Source organism: Gorilla gorilla, chromosome 7, assembly GCF_029281585.2.
Source record: "Gorilla gorilla gorilla isolate KB3781 chromosome 7, NHGRI_mGorGor1-v2.1_pri, whole genome shotgun sequence".
Taxonomy (NCBI): Eukaryota; Metazoa; Chordata; class Mammalia; order Primates; family Hominidae; genus Gorilla; species Gorilla gorilla.
This window is the reverse complement of record NC_073231.2, coordinates 64,333,925-64,360,085: the sequence shown is the minus strand read 5'-3', so window position 1 is coordinate 64,360,085 and position 26,161 is coordinate 64,333,925. Positions and strand designations below refer to the sequence as shown.

Sequence of the window (26,161 nt, the reverse complement as noted above, 5' to 3'; positions counted from 1 at the left end):
CTACTGGTGTTTCCCTTCAGTTTCAGTCTGAAGTTCATTTGCTTTCTTTCTCCCTTTGAAAGAAGCCATGCAAGTGTCCACTCCAAGGTACTCACCAAAGGCAATCAACATTTTTGGAGATATTATTCTAGAAGAAAAGCAGAGAAAAAAATTATGATCCTTTAAGAGGAGTCAAATAAACTACTTTGCAAAGAGTAAGTGCAAATTATACAAAGTTCAAAATGTCACTTAATGGGAGGGCTGAAGAGAAAAGTGCTGTGTCATCCCCAAGTGCCATCACCGTCCTCAACACCAATGGCTCTCAACCCTGGCTACACCTTGGAATCACCAGAGCTTTGAAAAGCCCCAAAATTCAAGCCACAATTTATCCCTGTATCACACCCCCTGAGTTCTGTGGAAAGACTATATATATCCTTATTTACTAGACTAACAAAAGGTAGCAAAACTAGAAAAAAAACTGGACCAGTTAAAGCAGAATCTTTGGAGGGTAGGGGCCAGGAATCTGTAGTTTTAAATGTTCCCTGGGTGATTACAATGTGCATCCAAGATGAAGAACCATTGTTTTAGTTCCTTGAGGATAGAGGCTGTATCCAGCTCAGTTATGCTCAATTCAGCTCGATGTGGCAAATATTTATGGCATGCTAATTGCACGTTAGGTATTGTCCTAGGCTGGGGCAAGGAGCAGGAAACAATTCAGACAATATTTTCTGTTCTTAGGGATCATGCAAGGTAGCAAGTAACCACGGGTGAAAGGAGTGCACCAAAAACCGGGGTCAGGTGTGATGGAATGTACAATGTGGGACTTTGACCTAGCTGAGCAATCAAGGTAGCTAAGGATGAATAGGAAATATGTTAAATAGATATAAATAGTAAAGAAAGTGCTTTATTAATCAGTAACATAATTTTGTAATAGTGAATCTCTGCTTGTGCTTTCTACTCTGCTACTACTTAGAGCAGAGGAGGAGTATTTCTTGACGGTAAGACCTTAAGCTCTGTAATCAAACTGGAAACTTCAGTTTGAAACTTTGTTGCAGCACATATTATTAGTTGTTTAACCCTGCAAAAATTACTGTCTTTAAACCTCAGATTTCCTAAATTGATAAAATTCACACAAAGCTATTAGCACAGTAGCTGGCATGTAGTAGTCACCCCATAAATGCTAAATCTGGACCTGGGTGGAATCCATGAACAAATACCTGGAATTCATAGCATGGGCCTTGTATGAAGTTGCTGGAGCTATTTCGCAAAATAAAATGAAGAACTTGTAAAATACCCTTAATATTTTTCTGGCAACATACTTGTGTTTTTTTGTCCCTTGTTTTCAAAGTAGAGCTCTACACTAACCAAACTAAATAGTTGACCAAAACCAAAAACATAAAAAACAAACAAAAAACCCCAAATAATTTGTTACTTATTTGTGTTGAAACGAAAAATGTGTGTTTTGCAAGACCTAAATAATTGTTAAATTTAGTCAGTGCCTAAAGCAACCAAGACACAGCAATAGTCCGATAAGTTGTTTTTGCACTATTAAGGTTCTTCCTCTTACCATTAAGTAAATATATAAAGTTGCTTTCTATGCAAAAGAGGTAGCAGTGATTGGACAATTTGTTCACAATAACCAGAATGATAGTGAGGTCATTATTAACTTACTGTTTAAGAATCAATCCGATATATGCAAATTTGGGTATCATTAAATAAACTTATTCCTCTAAAATAGCATTTAAAATTGTTTTGGCCACATACTCCTGCTCCAGAATTGGTAACAGAAACAGATACCTGGAATAACAATAACAAATAGTGATATCATCAGACTGGTATCTTTTTGCTGTCATCATAGGGCATTGATTATGAAATTTCAGATATGGAACTATAACATACAGCTTTAAACAGTCAAATGAAGGCCAGGTGCAGTGGCTCACGCCTGTAATCCCAGCACTTTGGGAGGCCGAGGTGGGCAGATCACCTGAGGTCAGGAGTTTGAGACCAGCCTGGCCAACATGGAGACATGCCATCTCTACTAAAAATACAAAAGTTAACCGGGTGTGGTGGTGGGCGCCTGTAATCCTAGCTATTCAGGAGGCTGAGGCAGGAGAATCGCTTGAACCCGGGAGGCAGAGTTTGCAGTGAGCCGAGATCGCACCCCTGCACTCCAGCCTGGGCAACAGGGTGAGACTCCATCTAAAAAATAATAATAATAATAAAAAACAAACAAACAAACAAAATCTAGTCAAACAAAATGTAAATCTTAGGAATTGCCTTGTGTTTTCTCTTATGATCAGTAATAGGACTAGTGCTAATATATTTAATTTCCTGGAGTAAACTTCCTGCTTTTGTTGATTTTCTGCTGTGTGATGGTCTAAACATGGAAGTAATTGCTTTTAGATTTTTTTTGTTTGTTTTGATACAGAGTCTCGCTCTGTCGCTCACACTGGAGTGCAGTGGCACAATCTTGGCTCATTGCAAGCTCCACCTCACGGGTTCACGCCATTCTCCTGCCTCAGCCTCCTGAGTAGCTGGGACTACTACAGGTGCCCACCACCACGCTCGGCTAATTTTTTTTGTATTTTTAGTAAAGACAGGGTTTCACCGTGTTAGCCAGGGTGGTCTTGATCTCCTGACCTCGTGATCTGCCCGCCTCAGCCTCCCAAAGTGCTGGGATTAGCTTTTAGATTTTTTGCTTCTTTCTTCCCTCTCTGTCCCTCCCAAACATCCCATAGTTGTTTACTATTAAGAAGCAAAATTGCAGCCAGGCACAGCCCAATTGCTAATGCCAGCACTTTGGGAGGCTGAGGTGGATGGATCACCTGAGGTCAGGAGTTCAAGACCAGCCTGGCCAACATGGTGAAACCCCATCTCTACTAAAAATACAAAAATTAGCCGGGTGTGGTGGCCCATGCCTGTAATCCCAACTACTCGGGAGGCTGAGGCAGGAGAATCACTTGAACCCAGGAGGTGGAGGTTGCAGTGAGCAGAGATTGCCTCACTGACTCCAGCCTGGGTGACAGTGAGACTCCATCTCAAAAAAAAAAAAAGTAAATAAAGCAAAATAGCAAAAATTATCTTACCAAAAAAAAAAATCTCTTGATCATGTGTAATGTGTCAGTTTAGGTAGATCATTGTTACAACATTAAGCAGAAATAGATGTTTGTGAAATCAATAGTTGAAATGGATCAGAATATAAATAAATATCACATAAGGTATTACTTTGACATTTTATACTTTTATATTATTCTGCTTAATTAGTTGAACCACACTTCCCTCAAAAATTCTGTTTATCTCAGCTGATTTTGGGAATCTGATCAATTTTCCACAACTGAATGTTGACAGTTAGTCTTTATATTTTATTCTCCTAAAGTTTTCCAGAACTATAGCCTAAAGAGCTCTAATGATTATTTAAAAATAGAATCTACAGATCATTGTTTAATTCTCTACCATTTTAGGATTGTGAATCTTTCTTTTTCTGGAGACTGTTTTTTTTTACGTTGGTTTATCTAAGGACACCAATTTTATACAAGTTATCATTTAACATCACTGACTTCTCTGGCTACCATGCCCCCTTATCCTGGCTGGTCATATTCTTTCTGTGATCTTCACACTCGAGCTTTTAATAAGACTTAGTCACATATTAACAATTCTTACTAATATTATTTTAATAATAATGTTAGAAACAAGTAAATAGCTTAAAAATGTATATAAGTATACTTACATTAGATATAACTACATATGTACATATACATAAGTTTATTATAAATGTTACTGAGATAAAACATATATAGTACATGATTTATTACTACTAATAAAATATACATTACTTTTTGTTATAAACACCATATAATCAATTACTTTTCACAGAATGTTTTGTTAATTTTTGTTGAATTCTTGCATAACATATATATTCTGTCACATGGATGTGACACACTTTGGTTAACCATTCATCAGTTGATGGATATTTAGATGGTTTTTACCTTTCAGCTGTTATGAATAATGCTGCATAAACATTTGTGTACAAGTTTTTTGTGGGGACATGTATTTTCATTTCTCTTGGATATATACCTAGGAGTGGAATTGCTAGGCCATGTGGTAATTCTATGTTTAACATTTTGAGGAACTATCAAAGTATTTTCCAAAACAGTTGCACCAATTTACAGTACCACCATCAATGTTTGAGGGTTCCAATTTATCCATATCCTTACAACACTGTTATTGTCTGTCTTTTTTATTATGCCTTCCAAATTAATGTGAAGTTATTCATTGTTTTTAAATAACAGCTTTATTGAGAAATAATTCATGTACCATAAAATTCACTGCCTTAAAACATAAAATGTGGTGATTTTTAGTATATTCAGTAAATCGTTCATCGCTATCTAATTCTAGAATATTTTCATCACTCCCCCAAAAAACTTCGTACACATTAGCAGTCATTTTCTCCTTGGCCTTTCCTTTGGTCCCTGGCAATCGATAGTCTACTTTCTGTTTTTGTAGATTTGCCTATTCTGGCTATTTTGTATAAATGGAATCATACAATATGTGGCTTTTTGTGTCTGGCTTCTTTTGCTTAAAATAACGTTTTCAAGGGATATCCATGTGGGAGCATGTTTCAAATTTCATTGCTTTTTATGGTTGAATAATATTTAGTTGTATCAACATACCACATTTTGTTTATTCATTCATTCATCACTTGATGAACATTTGGGTTGTTTTCCCAATTTGGATATTGCTGCTATGAACATTTGTACAAAAAATTTCATTTTCATTTCTCTTGGGTATATGGCTAGGAGTTCAAATATGCTAACTTATTGTTTGGCTTTTTGAAGAATCGTCAAACTGTTTTCCAATGCGGCTGGAGCATTTTATAATTCCATCAGCAATGTATAAGGATTCCAGTTTCTCCATATTCTCATCAACACTTGTTATTATCTATCTATTTGAGTTTAGCCATCTTAGGGTGTTTGAAGTACTTTCTCATTGTGCTTTTGATTTGCATTTCCCTGGTGACTGATGATGGTGAATATCATTTTATGTACACGTTGACCACTGACCGCTTATATCTTTTTTTTTTAATGGAGTCTCACTCTGTAGCCCAGGCTGGAGTGCAGTGGCACAATCTCGGCTCATTGCAACCTCCTCCTCCTGGGTTCAAGTGATTCTCATGCCCCAGCCTCCTCAGTAGCTGGGATTACAGGCCTGCACCACCACATCTGGCTGATTTTTGTATTTTTAGCAGGGATGGGGTTTCACTATGTTGGCCAGGCTAGTCTCAAACTCCTGACCTCAGGTGATCCACCCACCTAAGCTTCCCGAAGTGGGATTAGACGCATTAGCCACCACGCCTGGCCATCTTTATTTGAAGAAATATCTGTTCAGAGCTTTTGCCATTCTTAAAAGTTGGGCTTTTAAAAATTGTTGAGTCATTAGGAATTATTTATATATTCTGGACACAAGTCCCTTATTAGCTCTAAGACATGCAAAAATCTTTTCTCATTCTTTGAGATGTATTTTTACTTTACCGATGTTGTCCTTTGAAGCATAAGAGTACTTAATTTTGATGAAACTAGTTTATTTATCTTCTGTTGTTGCTTGTATTTTGATGTCATAGCTAACAAACCATTGCTTAATTCAAGGTCATGGAAATTTACATCATTTTTCTTTAAGAGTTTTATGATTTTATCTCTTACAGATAGCTTTTGGATTTATTTTGAGTTAATTTTTGTATATGATGTAGGGGTTGAGGTTCAACTTCGTTATTTTGCATATGGCTATCAAGTTGTTCCAGCACTACTGGAATTGTCTTGACACCCTTGTTGAAAAGCAATTGAGCAAAAATGTAAGAGCTTATTTCTGGACTCTCAGTTCTATTCTGTTGATCTATATATGTCTATCCTTAAGAAAGTTTGACACTGTCTTGATTAGTATAGTTTTATAGTAAGTTTTGAAATGGGGAAGTGTGATTCCATCCAATTTTCTTCTTTTTCAAGATGGCTTTGGCTTTCTGAGTACCTTGCATTTCCACATAAATTTTAGAATCCACTTGTCGAGGCATGCAAAAAAAGCAGCTAGAATTTTGATAGGAATTACATTCAATCTGTAGATCAATTTGGGGAGTATTAGTGTCTTAACAATATTAAGTCTTCCAATCCATGAACGTGGGATTTATTTTTATTTAAGTTTTCTTTAATCTCTTTTGAAGATGTTTTGTAATTTTCATAGGATAAGTTTTGTACTTTTTTTGTTAAATTTGTTCCTAAGTATTTTATTATTTTTGAAGCTATTGTTAAATGGACTTGTTTCACTAATTTCATTTTTGGATTACTCATTTCAGATGTATGGAAATACAAATGAGTTTAGTACATTGATTATGAATATTGATCCTTTGATGAATTCATTTTGTAGATGTAATTGTGTGTGTCTGTGTGTGTGCACATATGTATTCTTCAGGATTTTCTATATACAAGATCATGTCATCTGAGAATAAAGATAATTTTGCTCCTTTTTTCCAATCTGAATATCTTTTTTTAATATTTTGTCTAAATGTTCTATTGAACAGTAGTTGAATCAGAGTGGTGAATATGGATAGCCTTGTCTTGTTCTTGATCTTGTGGGGAAAGCATCCAATCTTTCAGCATTAAACATGATGTTAGCTCTGGCTTTTTCATAAATGCCCCTTATCATGTCATGGAAGTTCCCTTTTATTTCTACTTTCTTGGTGTTTTTATCTTGAAAGTGTGCTGGATTTTGTCTAATGCTTTTTCTGTGTGTTTTGACATGATCATGCAGCTTTTGTTGTTCTACTGAATGATGTACTGTATTAAATTATCTTTAAATATTAACCCAATCTTACATTCCCAGGATAAATCCTCTTTAATCATTATGTCTTAATGTGATAGGTTGCTGGATTCAGTTTGCTGGTATGTTATTGAGGATTTTTGTGTTTATGTTCATAACAGGTATTGATCTTTGGTTTTATTTTCTTGTGATGTCTCTGTGTAGTTTTAGTATCAAGGTCATCCTGCCCTCATAGAGTGAGTTAGGAAATGGTCAGTCCTTTTCTATCTTTTTGGAAATTTTTGAAATTTTGGTAGCTATTCTTCTTAAAAAGTTTTATAGAATTTCCCATGAAGCCCTCTGGATCTGGGATTTTTCTTGTGGGAATGTTTTTTAGATTACTAATTTAATATCTTTAAGTCTATTCAGATGTTTTTTCCTTCATGAGTCAGTTTTGTTAGCTTGTGTCTCTCTAGAAATTATTCCATTTCATCTAAGTTATCTAGCTTCTTGGCACATAATTTTTCATAGTATTTCCTTATGGTCCTTTTCCTTTCTGCAGCATTACCAGTAGTGAGGTCCTCTTTTTTATTCCTGATTTTAGTAGTTTGAGACTTCTCTGTTTTTTCTTTCTTGGTCAGTCTAACTAAAGTTCTGTTAATTTTGTTGATCATTAATGTTGTTGGTTTCATTGATTTTTCTTAGTTTTCCACTCTTCTTCATTTCTGGTTCTCTTCAGCTCTTCCTGTGGATTTGAGTTACTATCTGGTATCGTTTACTTACTTCAATATAATTTTGTCCCCACTCATGTCCTTTGTGCTGTTATTTTCAAAAATATTACATTTCTATATGTAGTAGGCCAAATAAAACTATTATGTACCTTTTATTTATACAATTGTATTTATAATCAATGAAGACAAGAAAGGAAAAGAAATAGGCATTTATACTGTCTTTTAAAAATTACCTACTTTGTCACCTTTACTGTCACTTTATTTCATGTGGATTCAGATTACTCTCAGGAGTCACTTGTTTTCATCTTGAAGAATTTCCATTAATATTTGTTGTGAGGTAGTATGCTAAGCAACAAATTCTCTGTTTCGGTTTGCCTTCCTTTTGCTTTCATTTTTGGAAGAGACTTTTGCTGGATATAAGATTCTTGGTGGGTAATTTTTCCCCCAGTACTTTGAATATGTTATACCACTGCCTTTTGACTTTCATTATTTCTGTTGAGGTGTCAGCCATTAATCACATTTGAGTTCCTTTGTACATGATGAGACTTTTTTTTTTCCTTTTGCTGGTTTCAAGATATAGCTTTGTTTGTGTCTTTTAACATTTAAATTTTAAATGATTGTCTTTGCTAATTTTGACCAGCTTAATACGTGTCTCTTTGGGGAGAGCTTTCCCCTATACATTCTGTCAGCTCTTGACCACTTGTTTTGGAACTTTCTATTTAATTTTAAAGCTTCACTAGACTCTAAATAGTTTCATTGCCTCTAAGCCAGGCTTTCTGTTGGCTGTCTCCATGTCCCACAAATAAAGTTGATTCATGTCATTTGGATTGTGTCAGTCTCTTTTTTAATGATCGTAATGACTACACTCGTCCTCATATCCAGTTTACACTTTCCAATATACTCACTGACTGGATCCCTATGTAAAAGCTCTCATATCACATTTGCATCCTAGTTTGGACTGTTCTAGATAAATTTAACCTTCATACCAAAATGTCACTCTGCATTATTTACCCCCATATATTAATCAATTTTACAAAATATTTTATTTCAGAGGTTATTTATACCTTTATATTCTCTTTAGGAAAAAATTATCTTCTCAGTACTACAATACCAAATATTTTCAAAGTTCTCAGTATTAATTTATTTTATATTTTAATATACTGATTAGTATTTTAGGTTTAAATTTTTACTATACCATAAACCTCATAACTATATTATTGTCTTTAAATTGAATAAATTTATAAATGTCATACATATTGAAATTTTCTTTTACTAAATTAGTCATTCACATTGTTTCTTTTGTTTTACTCTCCAATTTCAAAACTTCAAAATGATCAGATGATGACATATAGTGGAAGTTTGTTATAAGAGCAAAGATTACTTTAAGAGTTAACTTACTTGCTTGTACAGCCCTCAAACATTCCAGTGTTGATGAAATGTGGGCACACGATGGTGGTTTTAACTTCAGTTTTCTTTATCATAGTTAATTCAAAAAAGAGAGATTCAGCAAAGCCAAAGGCTGCAAATTTACTTGCAGAATAATTTGAAAAAAAGTGAGGAACTCTTAGTAATAGAGCTTGACAAGTTAATTCTTGGAATTATTTTAAAAATTGAATCTCCTTCCCCTTTCTGTGGCTTGTCCTTGGGGACAAAGCATTCCTGTCAGTCAATTTATGTGGCCAAACACTCCACTCCTACATATCCACACTCTACACCCAACAAAAAGATGGAAATCATATCAGTGTTTCCTAACCCAAGAAGACCAAAGCCAATAGGCATATTCTGGCTGTTTTTTTTCTTTTTTAGAAGAGAATATATCTCCTTCTGGAAACAGAAGAGAATGCTGGAATTATAAATAGAGTTCAATATTCCAGAGATTTCCCCTTGGTGCAGGAACAGCTTCTATCTATCTTGGAAGAGTCCTAATTTCTGACTTCTGTGACACATGGTGAAACGAAGTATTCACCTGATAGTCCATTAATACCAACTACTCCTGCTATACTTGAAATACAAACCAGGTGACCATGGTTAGCTTTAATCATGGCAGGAAGGAAGGCCTTACAAGTCTGGAAGGTATAAATGCATTTTGTCAATATTTCATTCATTTATTACTATATTTGCTTCATAAGTATTTGATGAATTTACTAATTTAACGAATATTTATTTAACACCATAATGTGTTAAATTCTGTGGCAGTAGAAAAGTAGGTACCATATAATCATTGTTTTCAACGAGATTAGAGGTTATTATCTACTAATCTATGTTATTTGATTTCTTTTTCTTTTGAGGTAAACTATACTAATTGAATCAAATGAACATTTTATATTTGTGGTTGGCTAAAAATCTTAAAACCTAGTTTTTCTGGTATGCTGAACTTTTCCATGTAGTTTTTAGCAATTTATATTAAAATTTAATTGCATTTACGTTCCTGGCTTTACCCTAAACAAGATTTGCCCTTGCCCTGATGGTTTGGCAGAATGGGAGGAATTGTTTAAGGAAAAGTGAATTTCAGTGCAAGCTAAACACACCCAGGTAAGTAAAGCACTACCATATCTTAGATCTATTCTTATTTCAGCACTCCTTTTCTCATTCACTATGTAAATCCAAGTTTCTAATATCATTATCTTGTTGGCTGTGTTATTCTACTGGTTCTCTTATAAATGATTTCAACCTAACCTTGACAATGTTCTGATCTGTTTCTATGAGTTTGCAATGTTAACATTGTCAGAATTTGGTATGTATAGTTTTGGAGAGTGCCAAGAAGTGCTCACCTACAAGGGGCCAGTAGAATAGAAAGCGGACACTGGATCAAAGAATGACATATTTGTTTTTGAGATATTCTTTATCTCAGTAACCTTGTCCCAGAGCTGCTGAACTAATCGGCAAGTTTCTGCTTAGATGTGAACAATTGGCCTCATTTGACATTTTCTGTCCAAACGCAGTGGCAATTTATACATCTGTCTTATAGTTGTAACATCTTTGTCTTTCAAAAATTAAATTCTTGTTGCATCAGTCATGACTGTAGACTAGTTAGAAATGACAAGAGCTGGTTATTGTCTTTCAACACAAAAGTGTGAAAGATCTGGCCAGATGCCCAGAGGACATCTCAGTGACTCTCTGGTAGACCCAGTTAGGTTTAAGGACAGGAAGCCTAGGTATGGAGGCCCAGCAGTGGCACCACTATTGATATCTAAAAGTTTATGAAACTTTCAAGAAAATGAAGCTGAGAAATGGATTTGAAGGTGAGTGTCAGTGCTACCTTTGTAAGAAATCCCATGGCTGGGGACAGTGAAACTCCCCAGAGTAAGGGAGAGAAAGCAGTGACCTACAATAGTTTATCATACAGCTGAACACTGGTGAAATTATAAAAAACGATGACGGTGGGAAGTTACCTGTTCACAGGGATGTAGCCACTTTTAGGAGCTTTGGTTTTTGAGACAGAGTCTTTCTCTGTCACCCAGGCTGGAGTGCAGTGGTGTGATCTCAGCTCACTGCAACCTCTGCCTCCCAGGTTCAAGCCATTCTCATGACTCAGCCTCCCTAGTAGCTGGGATTACAGGCACGCACCACCACGCCTGGCTTATTTTTGTATTTTTTGCAGAGATGGGGTTTTGCCATGTTGATGAGGCTGGTCTCGAGCTCTTGGGCTCAAGTGATCCACCTGCCTGGGCCTCCCAAAGTGCTGGGATTACAAGCGTGAGCCACAGTACCCAGCCTAGGAATTCAGTTTTGTTTGCTTTTCTCTATCAACATTTTTTTTTTTTCTGCAAAGGTTTCTGTATGTGTATTTACTTTTGGCTGTGGCTGAATTTGTGGCTAGCTTCTCGTGTGTTCAGTTGAGAAAAAAGTTCTCCCTCCTAGAGGGAAAAGGAATAGGTAATGACAAGGGTCTGTTTGAATTTGCAGCCCTATGTACCAGTAGAGCACTTTTTTAGGACATTCTAGAAGATGAATTGCTCATAGGGACCCATACCTAGTGCTCACTAGATGTATTTCTATTACTAAAGGAAAGAAAAAGGAATATAATTAAGTGTTGAGTCAGCAATTAGTTGCCAAAAATGTATTTTACCTTTTGTAAAATATTTTTAGTGCCTGAGAAATTAATAGAAAATTACATATGGATCTAGGTTTGCACATTACTCCTAATCAAAGTAAATCTGTGAACAATTCAGATTTGTTTGCTAAACAGCTATATTCTGTTAATCAGGATTTCCTGATTTTATCACATGTGGGATGTAATGAAAACAAACATCAGATTTGCTTGATTTCATTTTATTGCATTTATGTAAGACTTGTTTTTTTTTCATGGAAAAGCCAAATTAATAAACTTTCTAAATTTTTCAATACTGGTTTATGGGTCAGACAGATTATCTTTGTTTCCACAAAATATTTCTGGTTACAAAGAATACAAATATGCATACAGTTAGATTGAACTATAATGAATGATGACTTTACTTTCAAAAAAAGATTGATGTTTTTGAACTTTAGTTTTGCAAGTTGCTTTCACTTAGTTACTGAACTTGCATTGCCTTTTATAATTTTTCAATGTCATCCCTTTGACCACCTTTTAATATCACCAGTGATTGTATTGCTCTGTAGTGTAACTTAAATGGCTTGAATATTTTAGGATAATATTAAGTTGGGTAAATTTATGAGAAATTTTTGGTTACCAATACAATTAAAAAAATTTAAATTCATAGAGAAAAGGTATTGAGTCACTCAGCACCATTTTGACCTGTTTTTTGTAAAGCTTCATTTGAGATAGTAAATTCAATGTAGTATACACCTTAACTTTTAATATGATAAAGTTGTTTATATTTTAAAGTGATCATTGAAAGCTAAAAGTGATATAGTTACATAGTGATACATTTTTTGTGTGTGTGTTTAAGCTCGTATACACATATAAGAGCATATTAAAACTAATGAACAAAAGAAACTTCAGTATGATAAAGATGATGGACCTGATAGCTTAAAATCTCTTGGAATATTCCAGTCTGTTGTAAACAAGAGGTATTGGAAGGTTATTTTTGACCTTTGTGTAGTCTGCCCAGAGAGCATGGATTCTTATCTTGTCAAAATATTCTTACTCTGAGCACTTGAGACCTAATTAACTTTTTGTTAAATCAAATAACCAAAACTTGCCACATCTGAAAGATCTAAAATCCCTTAATAATTATACTGTGATGTGCTGTTAGGTGTATTTAAAAATCAAAACAAAACTATTGTCACTCTGGCTCTTAAGGCAGCCAATTACAGCTATTCCATAGTTTTTGTTTAGAAAAATAAGTCTATAGAGGTGTTTTTGCATTCAAAGTAATCTTTGGTACTTCTTAGGTGACCAAATCACCCATGGTCTGTTCCCTTGGCCTGATTTCATGACATGGCAATTAGCAGCAGCAGGGTGGCTAGAGAAAATGAGGTACACTGGGTATGTTCCACATTTCTTCATTAGCTGAACCCTATTTAGGACCTGCCCTGAGAAAATGTGGGGAAAAATTGTCAACTCCAAAAGAGAAACTCAACATTTTCTTGGATGAATTCATTAACACAAATATATTTAACCAGAGATTGCACACTTGCCAGGACAGTTAGAAAGACCCTGAGGATTTGTAGTGCTCTTGCTATAATAAGTAACCAAATTCTTATAAAATAATTATGTCTTATACCCCAATACCAGTTTCTAGTTTCTTAATTTGGTATCTTTGGTTATTGAAATGAATTAACTAAAGCCATTCAGTTTTGTCATCAGTAGGTAATTTCTAGTCTTCCTGTTCTTGCCTGGAGGCTTCTAGAAGTACAAACTGGAAACTGTGCCTTGTCAAGACAGCCCAGAAGGACACACTCAGGGTCGCAGTGTGGCCTGGACCGTGCCAAGGATCGACTCATTGGAATGGGCTTCCCAGTGTGGGCTGACGTTGCCACAGTGAGGAGGCCCCTGCAAGGTCATGTCTGGGGCTGAGCCAGGTCCACAGAACCTGTTTAGTCCAGGAGTAGATGGCTATGTGAAAGCAGGCCCTGACCAGCATCAGGCAGAACAGAATTAATGGTATATGTCTGGGTCACAGCATCAGTGAGGGAAATTTAATGTGGTCAAAGTTCTATTTTCTAATGGGCATGTGAGCAAGCCCTTTTTCCTTCTTGATGTGTTTTCAGTTCTCTCTTCAGGAAGCTAACGCAAAGCGGAATGAAACTTTTTGAATGCTATCTTAATTCAGGGAAAAATATCTTATGGGGATCTTGATTTAGATTATAAAATGAGTAAAGATTTGAAGGAATGTAAGGATGATAATAATTTTAGTACTTGAAATTCAGATAAATGTTTTCACAATAGGTTAAGCTTAGAAAAATGTGTGGAATGAAATTTAACTTATTCTAATCATTGTACATTCATATACAATCAAACTAATTTTACAGATAATATGAAAGCTATTAATTGCCCTTGTGCACAAACCTACTGATGGCAGTCGGTAGATTCTATTATAATGACTTACTGAGATCCTTTATCTTTCATGGCGATGTGCCTATCTGTACATGTTCAATAAGTAGAGCCAGGCCTTCTTTTTCCAGGATATAATGAATAGTTTGATAATGCAACCAGAGCACAGGTGTGACCCGTTTAAGAATAAGTTTAATTTAATCATGTATGACAAGCCTATTCTTTAGGGATGATGGTTGCTATTCATATATTGAACCAGCTGCCTCCTCAGGAAATTGAACTGATACCTGCTTTATGGGTCACAAGTCCCCTTCCAGCCTTACAGGTATTAAGGGAGGTCACTTCCTGGTAGACCAGGAGCCTTGGCAGGTTTGGGAGACCTCAAGAAAAAAAAGCAAATCTCTCACTAGAAGAACTGCAGTACAATTTCTCCCCAGAAGTACTGCAGGCAGCACCTGGTGGAGATATATTTATTGGGTTTGGTCTCATAGCCTTGGAATAGATGAGCTAGTAAGAGCAGTAGAACAAAATTTTAAAAATCTCTCTAATTCTTGAGATGAATCAAGATTCTTTCCATCATCTTCAGATGGAAGTTGATTTCCTGGTTTCAGTGGTTGCTCAGTATCATCTGTCTCTAGGTTTGCTGACACACAACCAGAAGGCTTATATGTGTTTATTAATAGCTCTTACCACTACCTATGGAGCTGATTCAAGGCAAACAACAGAGCACATACACAACATAAAGATACAAGTTCAGAGGCTACATGAAGCCTAAAGAATGAGAAGGAGCTACTATGTGAGTGAGGAGAAAGAATATTACTGTTGGAGAGAGAACAGCTTGTGCAAAAACCCTCAGGTGGGAAAGAGCTTGATGTTCTCTGGAGTTTAATCAGGATCCTTGGCATGTAGAAAATTAGCAGAAAGTAGCTAGCTGTGTTGGCTCACGCCTGTAATCCCAGCACTTTGGGAGGCCGAGGTGGGCAGGTCACAAGGTCAAGAGATAGAGACCATCCTGGCCAACAAGGTGAAACCCCGTCTCTACTGAAAATACAAAAAATTAGCTAGGCATGGTGGTACCTGCCTGTAGTCCCAGCTACTTAGGAGGTTGAGACAGGAGAATGGCGTGAACCCGGGAGGCGGAGCTTGCAGTGAGCCGAGATCGCACCACTGCACTCCAGCCTGGGTGACAGAATGAGACTCCATCTCAAAAAAAAAAAAAAAAAAAAGTTAGCAGAAAGTAGAATGAGAGGTGAGGGACAGATAAGGGAGGCCATGACAGGCAACTGTATGTTACTCTAAGTGCATTTGGAAGTCTCAATATTTTTGAGCTGTGGAGTGAGATGATTATTGATGAATCTGTTGAAAAGGTCACCTTGCTGCCATATAAAGATGGGTTGGGCTGGGCGTGGATGCTCACACCTGTAATCCCACTTTGGGAGGCCGAGGCGGGCAGATCACGAGGTCAGGAGGTCGAGACCATCCTGGCTAATACGGTGAAACCCCGTCTCTACTAAAAAGACAGAAAATATTAGCCGGGCTTGGTGGCGGGCGCCTGTAGTCCCAGCTACTCGGGAGGCTGAGGCAGGAGAATGGTGTGAACCTGGGAGATGGAACTTGCAGTGAGCCAAGATCCCTCCACTGCACTCCAGCCTGGGTGACAGAGTGAGACTCCATCTCAAAAAAAAAAAAAAAAGATGGGTTGGAAGTCACCAGTCACCAGTGTTGAGGGTGGAAGGCCCTGAGGAGCTGTTGGTGAGAGATGAGGATGGCTTGATCCAGGGGCTGGCAGCAGAAAGGAGAGACATGCACTTGGGCATGTTGTGCAGGGACAGCCAAGATTGCTGGTGTTGAGGGAAGGGGAGGAATCAGGATGATTTATAGATTTGTGATGTGATTGTAATGGATGTACCCTAGCTCCATTTAACAAGATGACATTTCCCCTTTCTGAAGGAAATGTTTGGGGTAGGGTGGTACAGGGAAGGAAATCAATGGTTTTCACAAATGTTTCTGGAAAACATATTATACGGCAAGCACTGTGGTAAGTGCTCAAGGAATATTGGTTAAAACAGGTTAGTGGGGGTTCCCATTATCTTCCCAGTGACCAAGGAAGAAGACCAAGGAAATAGTTCTTAGTTCCATGGAGAATGGTATAAAAGTGTACAGTGGAAAGAGGGAGGAATCAGGAGACATGTAAAGGAAGCCCATTCCAAGGTCCTATTTTGGGAGACACAGAGAACTAGGGCCATACCTGTCCCCACTTCCCCATGTCTCCCAATGCCCTGGTTTCAGCACCTGTTTCTCCCACAGGCCCCATTTGCCGCTGATCCCTGTTCATTCCCTGGCAGCATCAAGTATGAACCCTCTTAGAGGAAACATCTCTGGTAACTCTTCTCTCTTTTAGCCTCTACCCACTTTCTAGAGTTGCACTGACCAAGGAGGTAGCCTGTAGGCATGTGTGGCTGTTTAAATATGCATTTAAGGTTGGGTGCGGTGGCTCACAGCTGTAATCCCAGCACTTAAGGAGGCCAAGGCAGGTGGATCACCTGAGGTCAGGAGTTCGAGACCAGCCTGGTCAACATGGTGAAACCCCATCTCTCCTAAAAATACAAAAATTAGCCGGGCATGGTGGCGGGTGCCTGTAGTCCCAGCTACTCAGGAGGCTGAGGCAGGAGAATCGCTTGAACCCAGGAGATAGAAGTTGCAGTGAGCTGAGATTGTGCCACTGCACTCCAGCCTGGGCAATAGAGTGAGACTCTGTCTCAATAAATAAATAAATAAATAAATAAATATGCATTTCAATAGATTATATGATATAAAGTTAAAAGTTTAGTGCTTAATCCCATTAACCACACTTCGAGTGCTCAGTAGCCACAGATGACTAGAGGCTTTCATATTGGGAAGCACAGATGAAGGCCATTTCCCCCATCAAAGACAGCTCTACTGGGCAGCATTGTGTAAACCACTCCAGGCCTCAGGAAAGACACTCCTGAGTCATGAATTAACTCATTCTTTTTCTGTAATTTTTCACTCTATACTTCTTCCTTCTGTAAGCATAGGCCACCATTTACCAGTTGCCTGACCTTGGGGAATTCATTTAAATACTTTGGGCCTCAGTTTCCTTATTTGTAAAATGAGAGTGAAAATGGCATAATGGCTGCAAGTACTCAACAAATGGTGGTGATTGTGATTCATCCCCCCCTTAATTCCTCTATTAGAATGCCCAGTCCTGCGTGCTCATAAACCACTCTAAAAATAGCCCATCTCTGCACAAGCTCCTTTTGCACTCCTGGCCATATTAAATCTCTCTTGTATAATTGCTGTCACTTTCAGTTTGTATTTAGGTGGGAAGATTTCTGACAGCCTAATAAGTCTTGGGAACAAACTGCAGAGGGTAGAGGGAAAAAAATTTCTCTGATAATTTGGAAGAAAACAAGATCGGGAAAAGCACAACAGATAAACCCTGCAAGGATTGAGACCCCACATCTTTCAATGGAAAATCCCCAAATGGTATGTTTATAAAGAAATGCATGAACAAGTGTTTATAGGACTGCATGGAATTTTCGTACTCACCAACAAAATAAAATGATAAAGAAAGAGGTTTACCCAGAAATGAGAGATGGCATTTACAAGAAAGGATTTTTCCACCATGTGATCTGGAATACCGAGGAAGGGCTTTCCCGTGACTAAGTCAGCATTGTTAACGAGGATGGTCACGTCACCAACTTCTTTCCTAACCTGGACAGAGGGAGGCAAGCATTGGTTCAGTTGAGGCATTGCATTTTGACATTTATTTTCTCAAGTTGCGATTTTTTTTTCTCATTTTCTTCATGTAGTTTCTCTGAAGCTAGATTTTTTTTTTTTTTTTTTTGAGACAGAGTCTCATTCTGTCGCCCAGGCTGGAGTGCAGTGGCGCACTCTCGGCTCACTGCAAGCTCCGCCTCCTGGGCTCACACCATTCTCCTGCCTCAGCCTCCCGAGTAGCTGGAACTACAGGTGCCCGCCACCACGCCCAGGTAATTTTTTGTATTTTTAGTAGAGACGGAGTTTCACCGTGTTAGCCAGGATGGTCTCTATCTCCTGACCTTGTGATCCACCCGCCTCAGCCTCCCAAAGTGGTGGGATTACAGGCGTGAGCAACCGCGTCCGGTCGAAGCTAGATATTTTTATCTTGCATGTAGAAATTCTTCAGCTTAAAAAAAAAACAGATTTAGCCAGATGCTGGATTTTTTGTGTGGAGACGACCTGCAGCATATTTTCCTCACCTCCCATTTCTGTTACCTGACTGCCCGTTCCTGGGTCACTAATGGCAGTGGAGTCTGAGTGACACTGCCTGCCTGCATGTCTCAGGACGGCTCCCTTCAGATGGCCTTCAGGTTTTCCCGCAGCACATCAGCAGGTGTCTGATGCCTGCTTCTGTGGGCGTCATCTCCCCTACTTCTCTTTGAGGAGGAAGGCAAGACATATCTCATCCCCTCAAGCCGGATGAGTTTTGCATGAACACATCCTAAACATGGATGCCTTTGATCCGCTGCCAATGGACTTCCATGTTTCTGTGCTCTTCTATCCAATGGACCCCGTAGAATCGAATTACTCTCTGTGACTGATGTTGCCTTGAGTTCCTCAGCTGTGCCGCTATTGTGCCTCCTAAGTCCTTATCATTTTCCTTCACCCTTCCCTCCTAAATTGCCCACCTCATCTGCCTGCACGAACCCCAATATACCACAAGCGCTGATCAGAGAAGAGTATGCTCCAGGGAACACCTGAGGGACTGGTTTCCTCTCTTCACCGTTTTGACTCACATTATTATGACTTTGTAGGTGACATTGAGAAAGGTGACCCAATGGCAAATCATGAAGTATGTTTAAACAGCAATTAAGACTTTCCTCCCCTGAAATGGATCTCTCAGCTGATACAACTATCTGTTTCTTTTTTTCTAAACAAGGAACACTACCTGCCCTGACTTTGTTTTCTAATTCCTGGTCCATGCACTGCTAGTTGAGCCTGCCAGATAACACGATTTGGAGAATAAGGTAAATATTGCTGCTGATGTAGTAGATTGGAATGAGCTAGGAAAGGAATAGTTAATACTGCTGAGCTGATGCTGGGCTGAGGAATTAGACTCCTCTACTAGGGAGAGAGGCAGGGCAGAGGCAAACATCCACAGGAGACTAACTTTTAAAGAAGGGCATCCCATTGGCTTGGTGAAGCAATCAGTGTGAGCAAGTGCTCAAGACCAATGAGGTGGTAACAGGGACCCAAGAAAGAGGTAGAATCTTCAGCTTAATACATTCCTGAACACTTAAGAAAAGCCCAGTGGCTGCTGTCATGCAGTTTAAGAAGCCTTGAGCCTTAGGGACAACAGGGACAAGAGAAATTTTATTTAGATCATGGGATTTAATTTTCACTTTATCTCCAAGAGGCAGTCTAGGGAGGCATCATTATCCTAGTATACAGATGAGGAAACAGGCTCTGAGAACTTAACATCTTGCCAAAAGACCCATAGCTTTTGAGAAGAGCAACAGTGATTCACACCCAATTTAAATATACACAAAAAAGCTGTTTTCCCCCCAAATTTACTACTCTTTCTAGTAAAAATGATTATTGCTGTAACAAGCCAGTCTCATGTGTGTGCACATGTGCACACACACACTCACACACATACAAATAAATATTAATCATTGATTGGACCTGGACATTTGAAAATAAATTGTGAACCTACTTATTTTAACAAAAGCAATTTATTAATATATTGGTTTTCTATGAATGTTACCTCGCTCTAATTTTGGGAAGTTAATTACCATGCACCTTTAGAATGCTGTTATTGCTATTCACCTTTCCACGAATTTCAAGGAGTCTGGTAAAGCCTGTGGTTTGTTGAAAGTCTTGAAGGACAACCCTAGTATTTAGGTTTCTTGGAAGTTGCTACATAATGGAAATAATACAAAAAACACATATAAAGTAGTTGGCTGAGAACAATTCTATTTATAGGAGTGCGGAAAAGAACATTTTAATATGAAAAGATAATTTTAGGTTAAAGTTTTAGTCTGGTTTCTACTAAGTAACAAGAAAATGTTAACCAAGAAGGAAAGATTTGTTAGGGGTTGGCAATGGGGCAAGAAGGCAGGAGATTACAATACTTTTGATCAAAGAAAGAGGATTATGAAGTGGTCTTTCGATTATGCACATATTGTTGATATCCCTTTGGGAATGCAGCATGGGGTCTGACCTAGGCAATGGGGTCCCTCACTTGTCTGTTCTATGGCCTGGGTAAGTTCCTTAAACTCTCTCTGCCTCTGCTCCATCACTAGTAAAATGGAGAAAATGATAGTACCTACTTCGTTGTGAAGATTATATGGGATAATACTTTGGAAGAAAACACTTTTTCCAGGGTCCTGATCTGGCCAGTTAGTGGTACTGGGACTGGAGCTCTGTTAGACTACTTCCCGAGCTCATCCCGGATATATTCGTCTACTAACTTTTCCAGCCATGTGTCTTTCCTTTTTACAAATGAGGACTAACTTTGATCCCACTTGCTTTGTGCTAAAATATGCCTAAGGATCTACAATACAATACTTGCATTAGCTCGTGATGAATTATAAAGAACAAATCCTATGGGACCACCGAATAAAGAAGAAGGCAATAGAAAATGAAGGTCAAGGGTGAAGAGGGTGCTTCAGAAGGTTAAGTGTCACAAAGTAGGACTCAATCAATATTTTTTGAATGGATCAATAAGTGAATTCCATATATAGAGCTTAGATTGATTGTCAAAGGGAAGGAAAATCCCTTGGAGATTCTGTTATCAAAGTGTTTGCACCCCTTTGGGCCATAGCATAGTGGATAAGAGAACAGACTTTGGCTTCAACCTGCCTGGGTTGGAATCTTGGCTAATCATTAGTTTTATGATCTTGGGCAAATTACATATTCATTCGGTCCTCAGTTTTCTCGTTTGTAAGTGGGGATGATGATAATGATGTATACCTAAGAAGGTGATATTGTGTTGATTAAATGAGTTGTGATGTGTGTAATGTGCTTAGAATAGTAACTATTTGTAATATAGTGGGCTTTTGGTTTTTTTCTAGTGCTGTCTTGACCAATCTGAGGCCACGGCTAGAGGCTGATCAGTTCCCCTTCCTGAGCAGCCAGTTAAGTCCACATATCCAAACACTTCACTTATTGAGTCCTCACACTCTGGGCTGCTCTATGCCCACCACAGTTACACCAGGGCCAGGTACCAGACAACCAGGGGCAGCCTCCATGCCCTAGAGCCCCCTGAAGTTATTCAAATTAACCAGTCCTGAACATGCTTACCCTGCCTTGCCCATTCCTTCCTGAGGAAAACACATAAAGGCCCCCACCACTGGCCCAACCTCCCTGCTTCATGAGTGACCCCAGTGCTCCCCTTCATGGTCCTGTAGGCTGTGCTGTGTTCGCCCCCGGGGACTGTGAGCAAAACAAAATGGAAATGCTCGATTCTGTTTCTTTCTCTCCATCTGCGTCTGGCCTCACCACACCGTACTCGAGGTAACATGGTTGAAACGCTACTCAAAAGCTGACCCATTGCTGTTAGGGTACCTGCTAGCTACGTAACAGATGGTAGCTGCAATTTAGAGTATTTGTCAATATTTAATGTGGAGTTAGAACAAATATCAACAGGCTAAGTCTAAGAGGAAATTTGATCTAAAATATGCTAAATGCATATTTATATTTATTTTTATTTTTGTTTTTACTGTATATTTCATATATAGCCTCAGTACATGATGATAATGGATATGATGCATTAGAATCACAAACCACTGGCCCGGTGTGCTGGTGCACGCCTGTAATCCCAGCACTTTGGGAGGCCAAGGTGGGCGGATCACTTGAGCTCAGGAGTTCAAGACCAGCCTGGCCAACATGGTGAAAACCCATCTCTACTAAAAACAATATATAAAAATTAGCTGGGCATGGTGGTGTGGGCCTGTAATCCCAGCTACTGAGGCAGGAGAATTGCATGAACCTGGGAGATAGAGGTTGCAGTGAGCTGAGATGGGCGCCACTGCACTCCAGCCTGGGCAACAGAGCAAGACTATGTCTCAAAAAAAAAAAGGATCACAAAACATAGAAAGTTAAGTTAAAGCTGGATATGATCTTAAAGATCATTTGGTTCAATCCTTTTGTTTTACAGACGAAGAAACAGGGACCTAGAGAGGGCCAGTAACTTGTTAAACATTGCACAACCAATGAGCTGCAAAGCCAGGAGTAGGCCGCTTTTCTACCACCTCCTGCCAGTGAATGAGTCTGCCGGAAACACAGCTGGGCAGCGCTGGGCTCAGGCTTCTCAGATCCCCACTTGCCTTGTTTACACTGTTCTCCCTTTTGAAGGTTACATAGTCTGATTTCTGACATGCAGAATCAAGCAGGAAACACATAGAGAGCTTGAGGGAAATTTATGACAAACTTCTATCTGTAAAAGTGCATACAAGATGCAGTATTTTCTTTGGGAACAGAAGCAGAGAACACCAGTCAGCTTACCTGATCAGCAACTCTGTAGACCTCTTGTCTGTTGCTACAGTCACACGTGTAGGGAAACACTTTCTTACCACCCTTTTCTTTGGCCAGTCGACACGTTTCCATATTGCCTTCTTGATTAACATCCCATAGAACTAAAATGGCTCCAAACCTGGCAAAATGTATAGCCAATTGCCTCCCAAGTCCACTTCCAGCTCCCGTTATAAGTACAATCTCTCCAGCAACATTCTTTTTCTCCTTGGGAATTATCTTGTAAACCAAAGATTCCAAAAAGTAATATAGAAATTTTCCCAAAAGTACCGAGGTGTCTGCAATCACATCCATGTTTATTGACTGCAGAAACGAATGTTCTAATAAGGAAAAACGTAAGTGATAAATCCATGATACTATGGCAACTATTACAGTACACAGATAGCATTTTGCACAAAGAAATTTACCTTTGAGATTTACCTTTCATTCTCCAAAACATACAAGTTAACAACAATTGACACAATCGTCAAACTTAAAATTTATATAAATAATGATTATGGAAATATTTTTTGTTAACAAGTACCTTTCCCTACAGGGCACTTGCTTACACTAATCTAATTTAACCCATAGGTAGGTCACAGATTACTAGGCCAATTTTACAGGTAAAGATATAAAATCTTTGAGCCTTGAGTTGCCCAGTATTATTTGACTAGCAAACTAAGATGTTGGAAGTACATCAAGTGCTCTCAGGGTTGCAGAACAGTTAAGTGGTGCCACTACAATCCCACAAAGGACTTGGACCCAGGGTTGTGTGGCAGGGAGTCTGGTTTTCAGTGGGATAGTGAAGACACTGAGAAAAATGGGCAGGGAGGATTGCATTTGAGTTTTAGCTAGAAGGCTGCCTCCAAGACAGAACAAGGAGAAAGGGTATTACAGCTGCCCCTTGTTAACTTATTGAAAATATTAACTATATTCTAAAAGGCATTCTCCTTGGAAAATTTTAGGGACTTAGAGTGTTCACTCAGAGATTTCAAGCTTACAATCATCAAAAAGATTAAGCCATGAAAAATTCACTCTCTTCTCTAAGCTTATATAGACTTTTCTGATTCAAGCACAACCCTAGAAACATATAGTATATTACAATGATGAAACGAAGCTGTATCTTATCACCTATAAAAAAATACAGGTATTATGGAGAAGGCATTCTGGGCCACAGGATTTTTGTGTGGAGAACAGGAGAGAATTGGGACTTTCCTCATAACTTTTCTGTATAAGAAAGTTTGTTTTCAAGGTAGATGATTTATCTTGAAAGAAATTCAAGTAGCTTGCTATGAAAATCACTAAATTTCAGCAACATATTGTTATGCTTTGGGACCACTTTGAGGACAAGAGTTTTGACATTTCTTCAATCCTGAACTAATAGCTCACACCCTCAGACCACTGAAAGTGTTCAATTTTGGAATAAAAGAAAAAAGTACAAATAAGCCTTAATAGAGAGAGTGCTGGCCAGAAAAGACAATTATTCCCATGCAGGTCCTGGGGCAGCTGTGGCAACCAGGCAGTTAGAAAAAAAAAAATCGTGAAGCATTCCCATGAGCAAACACTTAAGTGCTAAATGGCACCATGTGCTTATTTCATTCTCAGAATAGCCCTGTGGGGTAACTATGAGGCTTAGATGGGGACATAACTTGCTGAGGGTTGCACCATTTGTAGGTAGAAGTGGGATTTGAGCCCAGATTCTATGATTCCAGAACTCCTATTCTTTTGACTACTACACATGTAACTCCCCAAATGACTTCAGTTAACTGGGCCTTGAATCACAAGGATCGTCTTTCATTTTTCAGGCATGTACTGAGTGCTTCAGGTTGAAGAATAGGCCATGAGAATGGAGGAAGTATTAGTACCATGTTCACCCACATTATGCAGGGTGGAATGAGTAGGATTCACTTTGGAGACGTGGACTCAACTGCTGGCCCTGCCACCGACCAGTTGAGGGCTTTGGGCAAGGTTTGCCTTTGTGAGCCTCTGTGTATTTGCCTGCGAAGTTGGCATGATATTTAACTCCCAGGAATGCTATACATTTTCAAATATCAAATGTAACAAAGCATTTTATAAATTGTAAAATGCCATGCAAATATTAGCTTCTATCACTTGCACAGGAGCCTCTTTGATGATGACACTGAGTTTGCAGCCAGCTGGCCATAAAGATGCCAAACACGCAGGCATGGGAAGCTTTTCTCTACTGTTTAGCGTTGTGCCTCAACTATGAAATTGCTGAGGAGGGCATGGGAGACGAGTTTGTTGACAGGTGTAGGGCTCCAGTGAGGGGCCAGGACAGGAATTCAGGCACATGTGTGTGGCACACACAAGCACGTTCCCTCCACTATCTCTTGGCTTTCTCTCATGTCCTTAACCACCTCTTCTCAACTTGCCAAAAGCCACACTAGCGAACAACAATTAGAAAAGAGGAATAAAGAGATGATCCTAGAATGACTTCACACCCCTATTTAGAAATTGCACTAAATCATGCTCAGAGAAACTCATTCTCAGCTGCAGACACTTAGAATGTTCTCCCGAATGGCTAAATAAATGAATCTTACCTGCAGAAATGCTGCACTCTGGTAGCACGGGCGTCCTTACAGGGGCTGAAGCAAACACCACTCGTGTCGGTAGCTCGCTCTTAAATAACTTTGGGTTTACTATTTCTCCCACAACTTCTGAGATCTGTCTGTGTACAAGATAAAGGAGTGTCAACCATGAGAATTTGCCTGGGCTTCACCTGTGCTTGTATTAGTGCAATATATGGCATACGGCCTGCACTTTCAACTCCCAAAGTGGCCTGGAGGAAAGGTGCGTCCTGTGAAGTAATTTATAGGCATAACACTGCCTTTATGTCAGGCTTCCCGTGGGTGTCTTGAAATCTTTATTTCTACACTGAGGACACAAACACCTCCTTAGTTCTGTTAGGAAAATGTGAAACACAGTTGCAGCGTCATCTAAACAATTTGATTGTCAGGATTCAATATTTTCTCCCAATTTGTATTATGAAAACGTATCAATACAGAAAACTTTGGGAAATGGCGCATAAATGTTCTAAGAACCCAAACTTGAACCAAACAGTGAAGCCAAACATTTTACCTTTTTTTTTCAACAGATTCATCAATAATCATCTCACTCCCCAGCTCAAAAATATTGAGACTTCCAAATGCACTCAGAATAACATACAGTTGCCTGTCATGGCCTCCCATATCTCTCCCTCACCTCTCATTCTCTCTACTTTTCTGCTTTTTTTTTTTTTTTTTTGAGATGGAGTCTCATCTATCACCTGGCTGGAGTGCAGTGGTGTGATCTCAGCTCACTGCAGCCTCCACCTCCTGGCTTCAAGCAATTCTCCTGCCTCAGCCTCCCGAGTAGCTGGGACTATAGGCGCGTGCCACCACACCCGGCTAATTTTTTTGTGTTTTTAGTAGAGATGGGGTTTCACCATGTTGACCAGGATGGTCTCGATCTCTTGACCTTGTGATCTGCCCACCTTGGCCTCCCAACTTTGGGATTACAGGCATTAGCCACTGTGCCTGACTGCTTTCTTTTTTTTTTTTTTTTGAGACAGAATCTCACTCTGTTACCCAGGCTGGGGTGTAGTGGCCCAATCTCTGCTCACTGCAACCTCCACCTCCTGGGTTCAAGTGATTCTCCTGCCTCAGTCTCCCAAGTAGCTGGGACTACAGGTGCATGCCACCGCGTCTGGCTAATT

General features: G+C 38.9%; 1 protein-coding gene across 1 annotated transcript; it reads right to left on the bottom strand.

Moving 5' to 3' along the window:
• Positions 1-22,761, bottom strand: LOC101124010 (short-chain dehydrogenase/reductase family 16C member 6-like). Its single transcript, XM_019032079.3, is given in 6 exon segments — positions 1-127; positions 1,651-1,776; positions 8,892-9,036; positions 9,439-9,559; positions 17,533-17,664; positions 22,441-22,761. Coding segments are annotated over 6 exon segments (972 nt in total).
• Between the last annotated feature and the right edge of the window lie 3,400 nt (positions 22,762-26,161).